The sequence below is a fragment of the Phyllostomus discolor genome, chromosome 7 (assembly GCF_004126475.2).
Source record: "Phyllostomus discolor isolate MPI-MPIP mPhyDis1 chromosome 7, mPhyDis1.pri.v3, whole genome shotgun sequence".
NCBI classification, from domain to species: Eukaryota; Metazoa; Chordata; class Mammalia; order Chiroptera; family Phyllostomidae; genus Phyllostomus; species Phyllostomus discolor.
Genome location: NC_040909.2, coordinates 86,045,320 through 86,066,272, shown reverse-complemented (window position 1 = coordinate 86,066,272; position 20,953 = coordinate 86,045,320). Strand labels below are relative to the sequence as shown.

Below are 20,953 nucleotides of genomic sequence, written 5' to 3'. Positions count from 1 at the left end.
GGAGAGCTAACCCACATACTCCACAGATTATTTCAAAAAACTCAAGAAGATGGAAGACTCCCAAACTCTTTTTATGAGGCCAACCAACATCATCCTAATCCCAAAACCAGATAAAGACATAACAAATAAACACTTCAGACCAATACCACTGATAAACATAGATGCTAAAATTCTCAACAAAATACTGGCAAACCTCATCCAGCAATATGTTAAAAAGATCATACATCATGACCAAATGGGATTCATCCCAGGGATGCAGTGATGGTACAATATTCACAAATCAATAAACATACACCACATAAACAAAAGACAAAATTCACATCATCATATCAGTAGATACAGAAAAAGCATTTAATAAGGTACAGCACCCATTTATGATAAAAACACTCAGCAAAGTGGGAATAGAGGGAGCGTTCCTCAACATAATAAAGGTCATATATGAGAGACCTACAGCCAACATCATACTCAATGGGCAAAAACTGAACTCTTTTACACTAAGATCAGAAACAAGACAAGGTATTCCATTTTCACCACTTCTATTCAATATAGTATTGGAAGTTTTAGCCACAGTGATCAGACAAGGAAAGGAAATAAAAGGCATCCAAATCGGAAAGGAGGAAACAAAACTGTCATTGTTTGTAGATGGCATGATAGTGTACATAGAAAATCCTATAGACTCCACAAAAAACCACTTGACCTAATAAATGAATTTGGCAAAACAGCAGGATACAAACTCAATATTCAGATATTAAAGGCATTTTTGTACATCAACAATGAAACATTAGAAACAGAAATCAGGGGGAAATCCCATTTGATATAGCAACAAGAAAACTAAAGTACTTAGGAATAAGCCTAACCAAGGAGGTAAAACATTTGTATACAATGCTGAATAAAGTATACAATGCTGAATAAAGAAATCAAGGTATACACAAACAAAAGGAGGCATGTACCATGCTCATGGATTGGAAGAATTAACATCATCAAAATGGTCACACTACCTAAAGCAATTTATAGATTCAATGCTATCCCTATTAAAGTACTCATGACATATTTTACAGATATAGAACAAACATTTCAGAAATTTACATGGAACCATAAACAACCCTGAATAGCTGCAGTAATTTTGAGAAAGAAGAGTAAAGTAGGAGGGATCACAATATCTGATACCAAACTGTATTACAAGCCCACTGGAATCAAAACAGCCTGGTACTGGCATAAAACCAGGCAGATAGACCAATGGAATTGAATAGAGAGCACAGAAATAAACCCAAGTCTCCATGGTCAATTAATATTTGACAAAGGGGGAAGAAGCATAAAATGGAGCAAAAATAGCCTCTTCAACAAATGGTGTTTGGAGAACTGGACAGCTACATGCAAAAAAATGAAACTTTATCACCAACTTACACCATACAAAAGAATAAACTCAAGGTGGATAAAAGACTTAAATATAAGTCATAACACCAAAAAAGTTCTAGGGGAAAACATTGGTGGGAATTTCTCAGACATTCCACACAGGAACATCTTCAGTGATATGTCCCCTAAAGCAAGGGACATAAAGAATTGAACAAAGCAATGGGACTTCATCAAATTAAAAAGATTCTGCATAAAGAAAACAGCATTAAAATGAAAAGAGAGCCAACCATATGGGAAAACATATTTGCCAATAACACCTTGGACAAGGGCTTACTCTCCAATATATATAAAGAACTCACACAACTCCACTCTAGGAAGACAAAAATAAATTTTAAAATGGGCAAAACACTTCAACAGACACTTCTCCAAGGAGGACATACAGAGGGCCCAGAGACACATTAAAATTCTCAGCATCACTAGCCATCAGAGAGATGCAAATTAGAACCACAATGAGATACCACCTCACACAGGTCAGAAGGGCCAACATAAACAAATCAACAAACAAGTGTTGGAAAGGATGCAGAAAAAAAGAAAACCCTAGTGCACTGTTGGTGGGAATGCAGGCTAGGGCAGCCACTGTGGAAAACTGTATGGAATTTCCTCAGAAAACTAAAAATGGAACTGCCTTTTTATCTAGCAATTTTGCTGCTGAGATTATACCCTAAGAGCCCTGAAACACCAACTCAAAAGAACCTATGCACCCCAATGTTCATAGCAGCACAATTTACAATAGCCAAGTGCTTGAAGTAACCTAAGTGCCCATCAGTAAATGAGTGAATCAAAAAACTGTGGTACATTTACACAGTGGAATTCTTTGCAGCAGAGAGAAAGAAGGAGCTGCTACCCTTTGCAGCAGCATGGATGGAACTAGAGAGCATTATGCTAAGTGAAATAAGCCAAACAGTGAGGGAGAAATACCATATGATCTCACTTTTAACTGGAATATAATCAACAAAAGAAAAAGACAAAGGAAATATAACCAGAGTAATTGAAAATAAGAACAATCTAACAATAGCCAGAGGGGAGAGGGGAGGGACAGAGGGGAGAAGAGTCTTCAGGTTAAAGGACACATGGACAAAACCAAGGGGCAGGATGGCAGCAAGGGAGGGAGGTGGGCTTGGAGGGGGTGGCGATGGAGGGGTCGGAGAAAATACAGACAACTGTAATTGGACAACAATAAAATAATTTTTAAAAATACACATTTATTCTATTTACAAACATTAATAGCATTAATAATATATTGCCACCCTTAAATTATTCAATAATTCAAATCACCTTTAAGCTAAAAGCTAGTATGTGAAAGAGGTGCCTTCAGAGTATTCACATGTTTATAGTGATGTTTCAAGCATAAACAAGTCATTAATAATTTAACTCTAAATTCTTAATTAACAAAAAGTAGCATCAGGAAATAATACAATGAGCAAAAAACATAAAATAAACCTTACATTTACCACAAAAAAATATGGACAGTAAAATGACAACAACTCACATCTATCAACAACTGAACCTAGATAAAACAAAAACTAACTAAGCAAACTACTAGAACAGGAACAGAATCACAGAAATGGAGATCACATGGAGGGTTATTGGTGGGGAGGTGGAATGGGGAGAATGGAGGAAAAGATACAGGGCATAGAAGCAAAAATGATAGGTACAAAATAGACAGGGGGAGCTTAAGAACATTATAGGTATTGTAGAAGCCAAAGAACTTATATGTATGACCCATGAACATGAACTAGGGGGGGATGTGTGAGGGAGAGGCATACATGGCAGAGGAGAATTAAGGGGAAAAATATGGGACAACTGTAAGAGCATAATCAATAAAACATATTTAAAAAAGAAAATATCAACTATGGGATGTTTACACAATGGAGTAGTACTCAGCCATAAAAAAAGAAGAAAATTCTACCCTTTGAGATAGCATGGTTGGACCTAGAGAACATCATGCTAAGTGAAATAAGCCAGTCAGAGAAACAAAAATACCATATGATTTCACTCATATGTGGAATCTAATGAACAAACTGACCTAAGAAGCAAAATAGCCCTGGCTGGCATAGCTCAGTAGATTGAGCACGGGCTGCGGACCCAAGTGTCGCAGGCTCGATTCCCAGTCAGGGCACATTCCTGGGTTGCAGGCCATGACCCCCAGCAACTGCACATTGATGTTTCTCTCTCTCTCTATCTTCCTCCCTTCCCTCCCTAAAAATAAATAAATAAATAAAATCTTTTTAAAAAAAAGAAGCAAAATAGAGACAGACTCATAAATAGAGAGCAGGATGACAGCTAAGCAGGAGGTGGGTGGGGATTCACCAAAAAGAAAAAAGACATCATGGACATGGACAACAGGGTGGTGATTGCAGGGGACAGGGAAGTTAAGGGGAGTAGCTGTTAAGGGAAAAATACAATAAAAAATAAAGAAAGAAAAAGAAAATAATGTTAGAAAACTTTAGTATTCTTCATTCAGTAGAACTCAAATGTTTTTGAATACTGTGGGCCCACACTGTGGCAGGTTCTGGCTATAATCAGCAATGAGAAAAAAAAAGATTGTTTTGTCATCCATGGGCTCACAGTCAGTGCTAGGCTATTCATAATCACCTGAATTTAGAAGTCTGGGCTCCACCCCCAGCCCTGGTGTTGGCTGGTGGAGTCCACACATCAATGTTTTTTAAACCTCCCAGATGATTCTAAACAACAGTCAAATTTAGAATCTCTGCCTGATGGAAGAGACAAACAATAAAGAAATGAAATGAAATAAACATATAACTGCAAAATGAAGCAACTAGGAGAACATACAGTAGCAAAGGAGAAGGGAGATTGTCAGGTGGTCTGCATGATCTTCACAAATGTTAAGGAGAAATAGTTCTTTAGGAAGGAAGTGTAGAGGACAACATTGGGCATAAAGACATGGAGAAGAGGCAGGTCAGAGCTTGGCATATTCAAGTGATCTGCTGAGATAATGGTAAAAGGTAAAGGCAAGTAGAGTGTAGGACACTTCACTGCAACCTGGTGGGGACACATGGAAATCATTCTCATCCAGGAGAGAGGAGGAAACTATAGGTAAGCCTTTGGGAACCACATATCATAGAAGCTGACTTCATGAGCTCAAGTTAAGGTCAGAGAAGAGGACTAAGGCCAAAGTTGAAGAACCCAATGTTTATGGAGGAGGTCGAGGAAGAACCAGAGAGGGCAGCTGCCAAGGAACTGTCAGAGGAAGAAGAGAAAAAAAAAAAAGAGGGCATGATGTGATGGAAACCAAGACCATACATTCCCTCACAAATCAGTCTGAGTTCAAAGTAGGCAAGTTGGTGATATGAAATCACTTGCATGAAAAGTGGAAATAATGACTACAGCTCAGTTTAAGGACCCTTTTGGGGCAGTGATGCCTTTGGAAGACAGGGCCTTACTGTACCAACAGGACCTTTCCATTGGTTCCTAGGCAGCAGGGACTGACAACTGAGGAGAGTCAGGAACTTTTGTACTCTTGCCCCTAAGGAGTGCTTGACAAAGTGTGAATGCAGAGCAGGTACAGCCTTCACAGGGCTAATTTCTTCCTCATGTCACACTCATCACTCAGTAACAAAAGCAGATTAGTGAATACAGATGAGGGAAGAAAAGCGATTAGTAGGGAAGACAGGAGAAGACAAGCCACAGTTCTTCATTTTTTATTTTTTAAGATTTTATTTATTTATATTTGGGGATAGGGAAAAATAGATGGAGAGAAACATCAATGTGTGGTTGCCTCTCACACACCCCCCACTGGGGACCTGGCCTGCAACCCAGGCATGTTCCCTGACTGGTAATAAAACCAGCGATCCCTTAGTTTCACAGGCCCACACTCAGTCCACTGAACCACATCAGCCAGGGCTATTGTTTTTAAGAGGGGATTTAGGTCATAGTTGATATTAACAGAGATGAATCTTGTTATGTGGCCAGATTTTAGACAGCTGAATTCAACTTAGCTTTTGCTTATCATTTTTACAAACCACTGTAGCAAAAGGGAAGAAAAAAATCTCATGTTCTGTGGAGGCTGCCTAAATAACTAAAGAAATATCAGGGTCTCAGACAGCTGCCTAATCCCTGGGATGGCTCCTAAACTCACTTAATGGGGAGCTTGGACTGCTTCAAGGAGTACTTGGGAATTTTCCCAAGAAAAATTTGCAAGAATTATTTTGAGGGTTGCAATGCCCCCACTAGCCCTGGAAGTAGCTTCTACCCAGGAGCCCTAAAAATGTGAAATGCTAACTCAATAAGCATTGCTGCATTGTACATGAAGCTCTTGCCTATCTACACTTCCTTCAATTTAGTGCACAAACCAACCTCAGAAGGTGGGTTTGGTCTAATTTTGCACATGCTGTCAGACTTTGTGCTCTAAGGAATGCTTCATTTGAACACTAATTAATCTTGCAGGAAAGACTTAAATTAGCCTAGAAATATGCAAGAAATAGGGGAAGTTTTGGCTCACTGATTATGCAAGATCTCCTTGGAAAATTATTGAAATAATCATTAAAAAATAATTGTAAGTGCTGAACTATGTTTAAGTACCCATTATGTACTTTTACCTCCAGTTAGTTGTAACAATTGCTTTTAAAAATTATTCAGTTTCCTTGAAAATTATTATAATGCAGAGATTAAGAAATATGACCCTGTTCTACTCATTACTTCCTGGAGTATATCTTGGAAAGTGAATTTTCAGATACTTTCCCCTTATTCTAAAAATAATTCATAGCTATTCTATTGGTTTCTAAGAGATCAGTCTTGAAATTGGAATCATTGTTAGATATGATCTACCTGTGCGTGCTATATAGAGTCAGGTGACATGGTGCTGCTACTTCTAAAACCATCATTCTGCCAGACTTGTAAGTTTGATCAACACACAACCATTCAAGCCTCTACCACCAATTTTTAAATTACGATAATGATCTCTCTCCTATTTGGCCTAACTGGGATTTCTGTAAGAATTAAATGAGATAGAGAAGGGTATAGGGGAGATAATGGGAAGGAAACTTGATGTGGGGTGGTGACCACACAATACAATGTACAGATGATGTGTTGTGGAATTGTACACCTGAAACCTACATAGTTTTGTTAACCAGTGTCACCCCAATAAATTCAATAAAAAGGGAAAAATAGTTAAGTGAGTTAGTCTATGAAAATGCTTTGCAATGATAGAGTGTTCTGATAGAACAAATATAGAAATTAAAATAAGGAGCAATGTAACTACCAAATATTTTATGATTTTTAAAAGTGTTTTTCAAATGCAAGATATTGTTATTATATTGATATCATGGAAATAACATAATAAGATCCATCTGTATTGAAATTCTACTTTGCTGTATATGTGAGAAAAAATACGTGCTTATAACAATGCACAATTTCAACATACTTCCTGTGTTGTTTAGTTAAAAATGTGCTTTATACACTTCTTTTGCCTCTAATGACTGTCATGGGGCTTTGGCTAAGACAATCTATGCCTTTATTTTTCTTTCTGTAAAATGGAAATAATAGTACTTACTCTATCTTCCTCATAAAGGTAATAGGGAGATAAAATGAGAATTTCAACTTTACAGAGTTATCTAAGGGGTAGAGTGTGAAAACTTTAAATTAAACCAACAATTACAATGCAACAATAATTAACTTTCAGGACAATAACCCTCAGTGTTGAAGGACTTCAAAAGTTCCCAGAGACTGATTAAATTATATTTTCCTCATTCATAAATGAATGCCTATACCACAAGCCTTATCTCATCACTGGAATAGAGTAGATATTGTCTCAGTCATCACAGAACATAAACTCTAATCAACTCTGTTTAATTCTCAGTTAATTTTAGTATATTGTAATCTTTTGAAAATATGTATGTGCTATTATCTAAATAGTTTGTGTAGTATTATGCAAATTGGTTTATTGACAGTTTAACAGATTTTTGTGGCCCAGATGTCATTTAGATCTCTTCTAAGACACATTTATTCTTTTTGCATCTTAGAATAAGCACATATGCTCCAAGAGTTCCACAAACACTCGTTTGGTGATTTGTGTGAGTCAAAGTTAGGACTTACTACAGTAAAGCACACAGTGCAGGAACAGCAGGAAAAAGATGTGCATAGGCAAAGGTTAGAGAAATCAGGTGCAGGCTTACTGGGTCCTCCTTCTGAGAAGGTCACTTGGATGTGTTCTTCCAGCTATGGACAGTGGAGATAAGAGAAAAATATCTCCACATAGAAAGCCCATCTGTGTCTTGGGATCCATAGTTCTTTGTTTTTACATCATTTTTATGTTTCAATTACAGTTGACATACAATATTATATTAGTTTTGGGTATACAACATAGTGATTTAACATTTATATACTTTACAAAGTGATCACCTCAATAAAACTAGCACCCACCTGACACCATACATAGTTATTACAATATTATTGGCTGTATTCCCTATGCTGTGCTTTATATCCCCAGTGCTATTCTGTAGCTACCAATCTGTACTTTACAATTCCTTCACTTTTTATACTCAATCCTCTAACCCCTCCCCATCAATCAACCATCAAAATGTTTTGTATCTATGAGTTTCTTTCTGTTTTGTTTGTTCACTTATTTTGTTTTTTAGATTCAATCATTAATATGTATTTATTGCCACTTTATTGTCCTTAATGGGTCTGGTCATGCGGCTGCATGACAAACCGTGGTTTAGAGTCCAAACTAGATACCAAGTACACATCACAAATCTTTTCTCACATTTAAAAGTGCTCACAGATGAGTGTATTCTGTATTCCTCAGGTATACAGAATAATACCATTTCAGGACTTGAATGAGGGTCATTACTCTGACTCCAAGAGTCCCCAGACATAAACAAGAACTGAGTAAAACAACCTGCTGCATTAACACTTTCCTCTCAATATGGAACAAGAATAACAGCTTAAAAAAAGCTCTTATGCCCCAGTTTCTAACATCAGACCTTACTGCTGTAGGCAAAAGAGTCAGGTTGACCTTTTTATGGTTGCAGGCCATGTTCTTTGGATAGATCAGGCAAAGCTGGAGTGGTCATGCTTACAATCAGTTTCTTCCTCTGCCCATATCTACTTCTGGAGCAATGAGCTGACTGAAATGTTTCCACATGTGCAGTGGTGGCTTCAATGTTTACAGGTCCTAATAATTTCCTCTCATGTGATGTGTCCAACTAAGGGGTAGAGTGTGAAAACTAGCTCATGACTCTCTCATCCAGGACAGAGCTTGTGTCCTGGCATGAGGCTACATCTGTTGGAAGGAGAGGGACCTCCTTCCCATTTACCAAAGGCTCCAATGTCCATAACTACCTCAGGTTTCAAGTTGCTTTTCCATTGATGTTTCTTCTTCCTCCTTTTACATTTATCCTCTAGAATAGTTTTTATTTCTTTATTTGGGGAGTTATTTTAAAAAAATAAAGTTCATTTTTATATTTGGCATATAGGGAGAAATTGGCCAGGAGATGTATATTGTGAAGTAAGAAGTCCAAGTTCTTGGAGGCTCTGATGGTGCTCAAGTTCTGGTCACTCTGAAAGCTGGAACAGTGTTTGGAGAAATCAGGTATCTGAAAGACACCTCACAAATCTCAAAGTCTGTCATTTGTCATAAAAAAGAAATCTTAGGTCATAATATTAGTACAGTTCCTGCTCCAATTTATTAAAATTTTGATTGTGCTGAAAGCATTGATAAAACAAGGATTTTCACATTTCTATTTATCCCTTCCTTTCCCCTAAAGAACTGGCTCAGTCAGCTTTTTAGTCCCAAGATTTAGGTCATTATCATAAGGTAGTTGCTCAATAGATGTTGAATGAAGGAATGAATGAATAGTGAAAGGAAATTGAGAGCTGTCAGATTGTTGGAAGACTTCAATGCCAGGCAAAGACAGCAATGTTGAGTAGGTGAATGATAATGATTACAGCTGTAGGACCAAATTGCCTGAGTCCAACTTTTAGTCCATCACTTGCTGACTTTGTCCCTCTGTTACCTGACCTCTCTGTTACTCAGTTTCCTCATCTTAATGGTATAATAATAATAGTATATATATTAGAGGATTGGCAGATGAGTTAATTATTAGAATGGTATTCAGCATCTATTAAGAGCTCAATAAATATTAACTATTGTTATTACTATTTACTATTGACCACAAGAAGTTTATCCTGCAAGTAAGCCCTCAAAAGTGGAAAAACAGACAGCAAATTTAAATATTTTTCAGGCTTGACACTTTCATATGCATTATTATGTTTTTAAACTTCCTCTTTTATTCATCCAAAACATATGTACTGAGTACCTGATACATGCCAGATTGTCAGGTATTGCTCTAAACTCTAGAATATACTGTAAAAACAGTAAATAAAATGCTTCCCCTCACAGAGCTTACAGTCATTTGGGGTAAACTGATAATAAATAAACAACTGGATGAGATAAATTCACATTGTGACAACTGCAGTTTTGTTAAAAATTGTTAGAAAGTAACTGGGGATGCTACTTTAAGTATGGTGTTCAGAGACTTCTCTGGACAGATAAGACCTGAACTGAGACTAAAAGGAGTATGTGTAGCAGCCATCCAGGAATAGGGAAGCAGCCTGCCCAATGACAGAAGGGCCAGTATAGAGACCTGGGGTAAAGCAGGCTTGTCTGGAGAAAGACATGCAGCTCAGTATGGTCTAGCCAAGTGAACATGAGTCTGCACAGAAATGAAGCCAAAGTGGTGAGCAAGGATCAGATGATCTAGGGAAGGAATTTGTATTTTATTCTAATTACAAATGGTTGCCAGTGTAAAATTGCAGGAAGAGAACGATGCAAATGGAATTGATTTTAAAGGACCTCACGAGCCCCACAAAGAAGAGATAGTAGAGAAGCAAAAATAAAACAGAGAGGGTCAGCAGAGGTCAGTTGCAGGGGCTCAAGTGAAGGGTGTGGCTCTGGAGCAAAGAATGTGTTGTCAGACGGTTGTTAGAATGTTCATGTCACAACTGAGGAGACTGTAACTCCAGGCGCTATGCATAATCTTGCCAATGCTAATATGCAAACCAGATGAAGGGACAATGTTACAACCCAAGTTTCGAGTTTCATAGATCATGGTCCACTGATCTTTCCCCTAGATCACAGAAAAGAGGCCTTTGTCCACCTCCAATTTCATAGCTGCTAAGATGTTATGTTCACATTCCAGAAATATAAAGAATTTCAGATTATTTCGTATTAGCATAATTAGGATTTTCTTAGAATGCTGAAGCATGTTATTTCTCTGTTGATGGTGTAGTTGCTCTTTTTTATTTTTCTTCCTGGCTTAAAGCTGGGTGGGCCCTCCTGTGAGGGTCTTCCTGCTCTGGGCCAGCTGTGGAAACACCTCAGGAGGTCCATGATCTAAGTCCTTTAACTATTTTCTATTATTTCCTTACATGGTGTCCTTGCAAAGGTGACTTAATGTTTCAGTGACTTAATAATCATTGTAATTTTTGAGGTCACAAAACATGCAACAGTCTAATCTGAAACATTGCAGAAATTAATTAGCTACCCTCTCCCAAGGATTGAGTACTGCCTAATGAATAAAGCTTTATAAATACAAGTATATTAATTGCTGATACTATCATCATCACGGGAGGAAATACTCTAGGAATAGAATCCAGGAGCTACTGAGTTGCAATCGAAAGGAATCTTAGATTCTTTACAGCAGTTTCTCAAATTAATCTCCTCTTTCCCATTTGGATTTCTAAGACCAAGTTGAAACCAGTAGACCAGACACACTCTAAACTTGCTCAATAATCTGGTTCATTCAAGCAAAGGGGAGCTTTTTGCCTTGATTCTATTTATGGCTGTGGTTGAGGAAACACAGGGTACATCTGCTTCCTCCCAGATGTCACAGGCTTCTGCCTCCTCCACAGTTGCCACATGCCCCAAGGGCCACTTATTTATGGCAGCAATGCAGACATGCCTGCTGACAACTAGACACTGGAATGATCTAGTAGTCATGTTCACTACTCAAAAATGCTGTGACCTTTGTTAAAATGAGCTAAATCTACCATTTTCATGAAGCTTTTTAAAAATGGTTCTTTTTCTTAGGAAAAAAATAAGAAATAAAAGAACTGAGCTTTCAAGGACATTATATATTAATCCAAAAACGCAGAGTACTGACTAAATATAGAGGTACAGCCTGTTGTAGAGAACCTAGACTACATTTCCAATTAACATCTGCATAATGCAGATGGTCTCAAGGTGGCTCTGACTGCACTGTTTTCCTCACAAACATCTAGTGGCCAGCTTTATTTACCCATGTGCTTAACCATTTCCCAGCATCCTTCTCTATCTGTCAAAATCTCACCTTTCTTGAAATACATCAGAATGTTTACTCTTGGCATTGCTGTTATGATTTCAATAGTATTCCCTAATGGTTTTGTCTCTCTTTGGAATGTTCTCCCCTGGAAAATACCTACTCACCCTTAAATACTCAACTCAGAGGTCACATCTGAAGCCATCTCTGACCATCCCCAACACAAGTAATTAGTCTGTGTTCTATGTCCCCATAGTATTTCACTCATGACTTCAACACAATAGTTCCACTCATTTATAATTATTTTGTTCAGGTGGATCCTCCCAACAGACTGAGATATTAAAATATGACAACTTTCCATTTTTATGTCACCAGTAGCTACAAAAACTGTACAACAAATGTCAATTTTTATGTATATCTTGGCTCTATTCAAGAATGATTTGTAGAGATCCAAGATGGTGAAGGATTAAGTGGAAGCTACACTAACCATTTCCCAAGACCAGTCTAGAATTACAGCCAGCTGGTAGAGAAATCATCTTGAATAACCAGTTGAACACTAGCTGAAGAGAAGCCTTATGAACAAGAACAGACAGAAGAAACCATTTTACCACAATGAGACTGGTAGGGAGTAAAGAGGAGGCACAAGAGGGCTGCATGGGCTCCCACAGAGGGTATCTGAAGTTGTGGGGGGATATTTCACTAGCAAGGGGTTCCCATTGAGAAGTGTGAGGTCTAAACACCAAGCTGGGTTCCTGCCTACAGCATGAGAGCTGGAAAGGAAACAAGGTAACATCCAGCTGAAAAGCAGCAGGTGTTCTATCTGCCAGGAAAAGATGGCTGAGGACACAGAGAACCTCTTAAATGGCCAAGACACAAAATTCTGTTTGCAGTCACTTACCCTGGGCTCTGGCAGAGGAAGAGCAGAGTGGACTAGAGACACTTGAGGAGAGTCTGGCATAGTGGTTTTCTGGAGCGAGAACTGAGGTTAACAACAGCCAGGTTCCCATGCTGAGTCGTTTCCCATAATGTAGAAGCCATATTTCTCATGCAGAGAACTCCTCTCTGACTGACATCAATAGCCCTGTCCACAGGAATTACTGTGCCCCGACCCTGTGTTGCTTAAGCAAGGCTGCTAATTAAAGATTAATGCCATATCACTGATTAGTTTAACAACTAAAGTGGAGGATACAAAGAAGCAGCCATAATGGGATGACAAGGAAACACATCCCAAAGGAGACAATTCTCAAAAAAATAAAAAAAATAAAAAAAGAACAGGATGAAATGGAGGCAAGCAACTTTTCAGATAAAGAGTTTAGATTAATTATTATAAGGGTACCAAACAGCATAAAAAAGACATAGAACCATAAAAAAGGATGAGTCACAAGTAAATTATGCAATATCGGAGATAAATAATACACTGGAAGGAATAAACAGTAGGTTAGATGAAGCAGAGGACAAAATCAGTATTTTGGAAGAAAAGGTAGAAAAGAATACCCAGGCAGAGCAGCAAAGAGAAAAATAATTTAAAAATATGAAGAGAGCTTAAGAAACATTTGGGACAACATGAAGCATAACAACATCTGCATGATAGGAATAACAGAAGGAAAAGAGAGCAAGCAAGGGAGTGAGAACCTATTTGAAGAAATAATGACCAAAAATTTCCCTAATCTGATGAAGGAAAAAGACACACAACCCCAGGAAGCTCAGAGAGTCCCAAACTAGTTGGATCCAAAGAGGCCTACATCAAGACACATCATAATTAAAATGGCAAGGCTTAAAAATAAGGAGAGAATCCTAAAAGCTTCAAGAGAAAAGCAGGTAGTTACCTATAAGGGAGCACCAATTAGACTGTCATATGGTTACTCAACAGAAACATTTCATGCCAGAAGGCAGTGTCATGAAATATTCAAGGTGATGAAATGCAAGGACATACAACCAAGGCTACTTTACCCAGAAAGTCTATCAATAACCATTGAAGAACAAGTAAGGAGCTTCCCATACAAGAAAAAGCTAAAGGAGTTTGTTAACACCAAACCAGTACTGCAACAAATCTTAAAGAGCCTGCTTTAAGAAGAAGAAGGAGAAAAAGAGAAAGGGAGAAAATACAGAGGAAAACAGTATAACAATAAAATGGCCCTACATACATGCCTATCAATAATCACCTTAAATGTAAATGGCTTAAATACTCCAACCAAAAGACAAAGGGTAGCTGAATGGATAAGAAAACAAGACCAATATGTATGCTGCCACAAAGAGACCCATTTCAAATGAAAAGATACATACAGATTAAAAGTAAAGGGATGGAAAAAAGTATTTCATGCAAGCAGAAAGTTAAAAAAAAGCTAGGGTAGCTGTACCTATATCCAATGAAATACAATTTACAGCCAAGTCTATAAAAAGAGACAAAGAAGGACACCACATAATGATAAAGGGAACAATCCAACAAGAAGATACAACCCTAGTAAAAATTTATACACCCAAGAGAGGAGCACTAAAATATGTGAAGGAAATCTTGATGGATATAAAGGGAGAGATTGACAGAAATATGGTCATAGTTGGGGATTTTAACACCCCATTGACTTCAGTGGATACATCTTCCAGACAGAAAATCAACAAGGAGATAGCAGCCTTAAATGAACACTAAGACAAATGGAATTAATTGAGATCTTCAGAGTATTTCACTTCCACGCAGTAGAGTATACATATTTTTCAAGTGCACATGAAATGTTTTCTAAGATAGACCACATGTTAGGACACAAACAAGTCTCAGTAAATTTAAAAAGATTGAAATCATACTAAGCACCTCTCTGACTACAATGCTATGAAACTAGATATTAGTCACAAAAACACTGAAAAACATGCAGAGACATGGAAGCTAAATAACATGTTATTAAACAATGAATGGGTCAACAATGAGATCAAGGAAGAAATTAAAGGATACTTTGAAACAAGTGAAAATGGGGAAACAACAATCCAAAATCTACTGGACACTGGCAAAGCAATCTTAACAGGGAAATTCATGTTATAGGCCTATCTCAAAATAAAGGCTCAAATAAACAATCTAATTTCACACTTAAAGGAACCAGAAAAAGAAAAACAAACAAAGCCCAAAGTGTAAGGAAGGAAATAATAAAGATCAGAGCAGAAATAAACAAAATAGAGTCTAAAAATATACAAAAGATCAATGAATCCAAGAGCTTCTTCTTTGAAAAGAAAAAACAACATTGACAAACCTATTTTTTCATACAGAAAAATTGTAATTAACTGAATAAATGTATGTGTGTGAGTATACTCATGAGTACACACAAACACATATGCCATGTGAAGGATTGAAAGAAAAACTTCCAGGCTACAAGCTTCCAGTTATAAAATTAACACCTTATGGGGATCTAATGTACAGTATGGTGATTATAGCTAATAGTACTGAATTATATACTTGAAATTTACTAAGAGACTAGATTTTATTATTTTTCCATTTTTTTCCTCCCCTTTAATCCCCTCTGCCCTGCAACCCCCTCCCACCAGCATTTCCCCACCTTAGTTCATGTCCATGGGTCACACATATAAGTTCTTCAGCTTCTCTATTTCCCATAGTATACTTAACCCCCTCCTATTTTGTACCTACCATTTATGCTTCTTATTCCCTGTAACTTTTACCCCATTCTCACCCCTCCCTTTCCCCACAGAGAACATTCCATGTGATCTTCATTTCTGTGATTCTGTTCCTATTCTAGTTGTTTCCTTAGTTTGTTTTCTTTTGCTTTTCTTTTTAGGTTCAGTTGTTGATAGTTGTGAGTCAGTTGTCATTTTCCTGTTCATATTTTTTATCATCTTTGCCTTAGATAAGCCCCTTTAAAATTTCATATAATAAGGGTTTGGTGATGATGAACTCCTTTAACTTGACCTTATCTGGGAAGCACTTTATCTGCCCTTCCATTCTAAATGATAGCTTTGCTAGACTTGGATGGGAGTCCTTGCCTTTCATGACTTTTATTGCTTCTTTCCAGTCCCTTCTTGCCTGTAAGATTTCTTTTGAGAAATCAGCTGATGGTCTTATGGGGACTCCTTTGTAGGTAACTCTCTCCCTTTCTCTTGCTGCTTTGAAGATTCTCTCCTTATCTTTCATCTTGGGTAATGTAATGATGATGTGCCTTGGTGTCTGCTTCCTTAGGTCCAACTTCTTTGGGACTCTCTGAGCTTCCCAGACTTCCTGAAAGTCTATTTCCATTTCCAGATTAGGGAAGTTCTCCGTTGTGTTTTTAAATAAGTTTTCAATTTCTTGTTCTTCCTTGTCTCATTCTGGCACTCATGTGATTTGGAAGTTGGAACATTTAAAGTTGTCCCAGAGGTTCCTAAGCCTCTCCTCATTTTTCTTTTGAATTTTTCTTTCTTCATTCTGTTCTGGTTGAATGTTTATTTCTTAATTCTGCCCCAAACCCTTGATTTGAGTCCTGGTTTCTTTCCCTTCACTCTTGGTTCTCTGTACATTTTCATTTATTTCAATTTTCATAGCCTTCACCTGTTCCTCTATTTTGCAACCACAGTCAACCATTTCTGTGAGCATCCTGATTACCCGTGTTTTGAACTGTGCATCTGATAGGTTGGCCGTCTCTTCGTTGCTTAGTTGTATTGTTCTGGAGCTTTGATCTGTTCTTTCATTTGGGCTATATTTTGTTGTCTAGGCATGCCCGTTATGTAGTAAGGGGTGGAGGCTTAGGTATTCACCAGGATGGGGCAGCCCACATCGCTGCTGTGTAGCAGTGTATGTGGAGGAGGTGTTTGAGAGGGAACAATGTTGTTTTCTCAGCTCTTGGCCAGCTTTCAGTCACTTCCTCCACTACCCACAAGCAAATTGGGCCCTTCTTGTGCTGATTTCCAGGTGGGTGGTACATCCTGGGACCCCGTGGGTTTCTCCAACAAACTCTCCTGTGAGGCTGGGAGTTTCTCCTACCATCTCAACTCTCACAGGTTTTCTCAGTCAAAGGTTTTGAGCCTTTATTTTTCCCACACTGGAATCCAGGGTTATGTGATCTGTCTCACTCCACAGTTGCTCCTCCCAATTTATCCTCGTGCAAATGTAGGACTGCCCACTCGACCAGCCACTGCCTCACACAGTCTTCTAGCTGCCACTCTGCCCACCCCAGTCCTCTAGCTATCACATTGCCGTGAGTCCTCTCCACGCCAGCTTCCTGTCTCTTCCCCTCCTACCAGTCTAGATGAATGTTTCTTCCTTAATTCCTTGATTGTTAGGACTTCCATACAGTTCATTTTTCTGGCAGTTCAGGTTATTGTTTGTTTTTAAATGTGTTGTTGTCCTTCTTTTGATTGTGTGATGAGGCAAAGTGTATCCACCTATCTACCTATGCTTACATCTCAGTGGAAGTCTAAGATTGACAAACCTTTAATCAGATTCATCAAGAATAAAAGAGAAATGACCCAAATAAATAAAATCAGAAATGAAAGGAAAAATAATAACTGACACCAAAGAAATACAAAAAATTATAAGAAAAATTAGGAATAACTATATGCCAAAAAACTGGACAACCTGAATGAAATGGATAAATTCTTAGAAACATACAATCTTCCAAAACTAAATCAGTTAGAATCAGAGAATCTCAATATAAACCTAGTGAAATTAAAGCAGTAATGAAAATATTCCCAACAAACAAAATCCCTGGACCAGATGGCTTCACAGGTCAATTTTACCAAACATTCCAATAACTAACACCTCTCCTTCTCAAATTATTTCATAAAATTCAAAAGGAAGGAAGTCTCCAAAACTCATTTAATGAGGCCAGCATTATCCTAACGCCAAAACCAGATGAAGACAGTACAAACAAAGAAAAGTATAGGCCAGTATCTTTGATGAACATAGATGTTAAAATCCTCAACAAAATATTAGCAAACCAAATACATCAATGCATCAGAAAGATCATACACCATGACCAAGTGGGACTTATTCAGGGAATGCAAAATTGGTACATTTGAAAATCAATAAATGTTATTCACCACATAAAAAAAATGAAGGATGAAAACCACAAGATCAAAGTAATAGAGAAAAAGCATTTGGTAAAATCCAGCATCCATTTATGATAACAACTCTCAGCAAAGTGGTATTAGAGGGAATATAACTAAATGTAATAAAGGCCATGTATGACAAACCCACTGCCAACATCATACTCAACTGTTAAAAACTACAAGTCTTCTCATTAAGATCAGGAAAAAGACAGGATAGTCCACTTTTACCTCCTTTATTCAACACAGTACTGGAACTCCTAGCCACAGCAATCAGACAAGATGAGGAAATAAAAAGTACCTAAATTGGAATAGAAGAAGTAAAACTGTCTGTATTTGCAGAGGACAGGATACTCTACATACAGAACCCCAAAGATTCCACCAAGAAACTACTAAAACTGATACATGAATTCAGCAAAGTAGCAGTATACAAAATTATATTCAGAAATCAGTTGCATTTTTAATGCCAGTAAGAAACTAACAGAAAGGGAAATTAAACAATCCCATTCACAATTGCTTCAAAATGAATAAAATACCTAGGAATAAACCTAACCAAGGATATAAAAGACCAGTACTCAGAAAATTATAAGACACTGAAGAAAGAAATAGAATATACAAATAAGGGGAATCACATAACTTGTTCATGGATAAGAAGAATTAACATCATTAAAATGTTTGTACTACCCAAGAAATCTATAGATTCAATGGAATTCCTTTCAAGATTTAAATGATATATTTCAAAGAACTGTAACAAATATTTCAAAAATTCATATGGAATCACAAAAGACCTCACATAGAAACAGCATTCCTGAGAAAGAAGAACACGTTGGAGGAATCACGCTTCTTAATATCAAACTATACTATAAGGCCATGGTAATCAAAAATAGCATGATACTGGCATAATAACAAACATATAGATCAATGGAACAGAACAGAAAGCCCAGAAATAAATCCAGACCTTTATAGTCAATTAATATTTGACAGAAGAAGCAAGCACATACAATGGGCTAAAGATAGTTTATTCAATAGATGGTATTGGGTAAATTGGGCAGATACATGCAGAAAAATGAAACTAGACCCCCTTCTTATACCACACATAAGAATAAATTCGATTGTATCAAAGACTTAAATGTTATACCCAAAACCATAAAAATGCAGAAGAAAACATAGGCAGCAAAATATTGGACATTGCTCATAGCATTATTTTATCTGATATATATCTCCAGGTAAGGGAAACAAAAGAAAAATAAACAAATGGAACTATATCAAACTAAAAAAGTTTTTGCATAGAAAAGGAAAACATCAACAAAATAAAAAGACAACCCACAGAATGGGAGACTGTATTTGCTGATACATCTGATAAGGGGTTAATATCCAAAATTTATAAAGAAATTATAAAACTCAACACCAAAAAACAAACCAAACCAAATTAAACAACCCAATTTAAAAATGGGCAAAGGACCTGAGTAGTCACTTAGCCAAAGAGGACAGATGGCCAACAGACATATAAAAAGATATTCAATGCCACTAATCAACAGAGAAATGCGAATTAAAACTTCAATGAGATACCATCTCACACCTGTCAGAATAGCTATCATCAATAAATCAACAAATAACAAGTGCTGGCAAGGATGTAGAGAAAGGAGTACCCTTTTGCATTGTTAGTGGAAATACATATTGGTGCAGCCACTGTGGAAAGCAGTATGGTGATATCTCAAAAAAATTAAAAATAGATGTGCCTTTTGACCCAGTGATCTCACTTCTGGCAATATAGCCAAAAGAATCCAAAACACTAATTTGAACAAATTAGTGTTTGAGCACCCCTATGTTCATTGCACTGTTATTTATAATCGTCAAGATACATAAAAAATCCAAGTGTTCCTTCGGTAGATGATTGGATAAAAGAACTATGGACATTTACACAATGGAATAATTCTCAGTCCTAAAAAAGAAGAAAATCTTACCCTTTGCAAAAACATGGATGGACCTAAAGAACACTATGCTATGTGAAATAAGCCAGAGAAAGACAAATACCATGTGATTTCACTCATATGTGGAATAGAATGAACAAACTGAACTAACAAGGAAAATGGGGCCAGATTCATAGATGGAGAGCATGATGACAGTTTGTGGGGAGATGGTGAGGGTGTGGAGGGACTGAGCAAAAATGGAAAAGGTTCATGGACACACTATTGTCCATGTCCATGAGTTCTTTCTCTCTTTTTCTTTTTTACATTGTGGTTCTATTTTGCATTTTTTTAATGATTAGTGACATTGAACATCTTTTCATACGTCTATTAGCCATCTGTATGTCCTCTTAGAGAAGTGTCTATTCAGGTCCTTTGCTCATTTTCCCACTGGATTGTTTGTTTTTTTGGTGTTGAGTTTTATAAGTTCTTTTTAAACTTTGGATATGAACCCCATATCTGATGTATCAGTGAATGTGTTCTCCCATTCACTAGATTATCTTTTATTTTGTTGATGTTTTCCTTTGCTGCCCCAAAACTTTTTCGTTTGTTGCAGTCTCATTAGTTTATTTTTCCTTTTGTTTCCCTTGTCAGCAATTTTAAATTAATTAAATAGTACATTGTGATTTAATAAAAATAACAGAAAATTATATTTGGGACCTTCACAGCATAATGTGAAATGCCTCAAAGATTAGGCCACACATGGCTGGTAAGAAAAACAACTGTTTTCAAACAAGTGGGACAGGAAACAGAAGTTTCCAGCAGCAAACGATTAAAAGTATGGATTGTTCCCATGTACTGTGTCCACATTGACAGGTAAGTGAGCTGTACAAAACATCAACAACAAAACATGTGGACTGTGTCCACTGAGTGCATGCACAGGATGTGGTGGAGGAGCAGTGTGTCCCCTTGGATTTGGCAATTTCCTCAGGATACTTGAGAACTGAAGTGAAACCTTCCAGTACCCCTGAGATGGCATGTGGAGACAGTGAGGTATGTGCACAGACCAATGCTGGTTACCTCCCTCTGGGGCAGGTAAAGGACTGTCTACATGACTCTTGTCATTGGTAGAACAGATCTGTTCATGCCCTAATCCCTGAAACCTGTGAATGTGACTTAATTTGGGGAAGAAAAAGGGTCTTTGCAGATATAATTAAGGATCTCAAGATGACAATGTTCTGGATTATTGGAAAGGGCCCTAAATCCAAAGACAATTGTCTTCACATGAGGCAAAAGAAGAGAAGATGCAGAATCAGGGAGGAGAGGCCAGGTAAAGACTGAGGCGGAGATTGCAGTGAT

The 20,953-nt window shown here is 37.4% G+C and overlaps 1 protein-coding gene across 1 annotated transcript in view; it reads left to right on the top strand.

Annotated features, from left to right (window-relative positions):
• Nucleotides 1-20,953, top strand: part of CNGB3 (cyclic nucleotide gated channel subunit beta 3) — a 171,231-nt gene that overhangs the window by 130,490 nt on the left and 19,788 nt on the right. Inside the window, 1 exon segment of the mRNA XM_036031671.1 lies at nucleotides 8,850-8,965. Coding sequence (XP_035887564.1) covers nucleotides 8,850-8,965 — 116 coding nt within the window.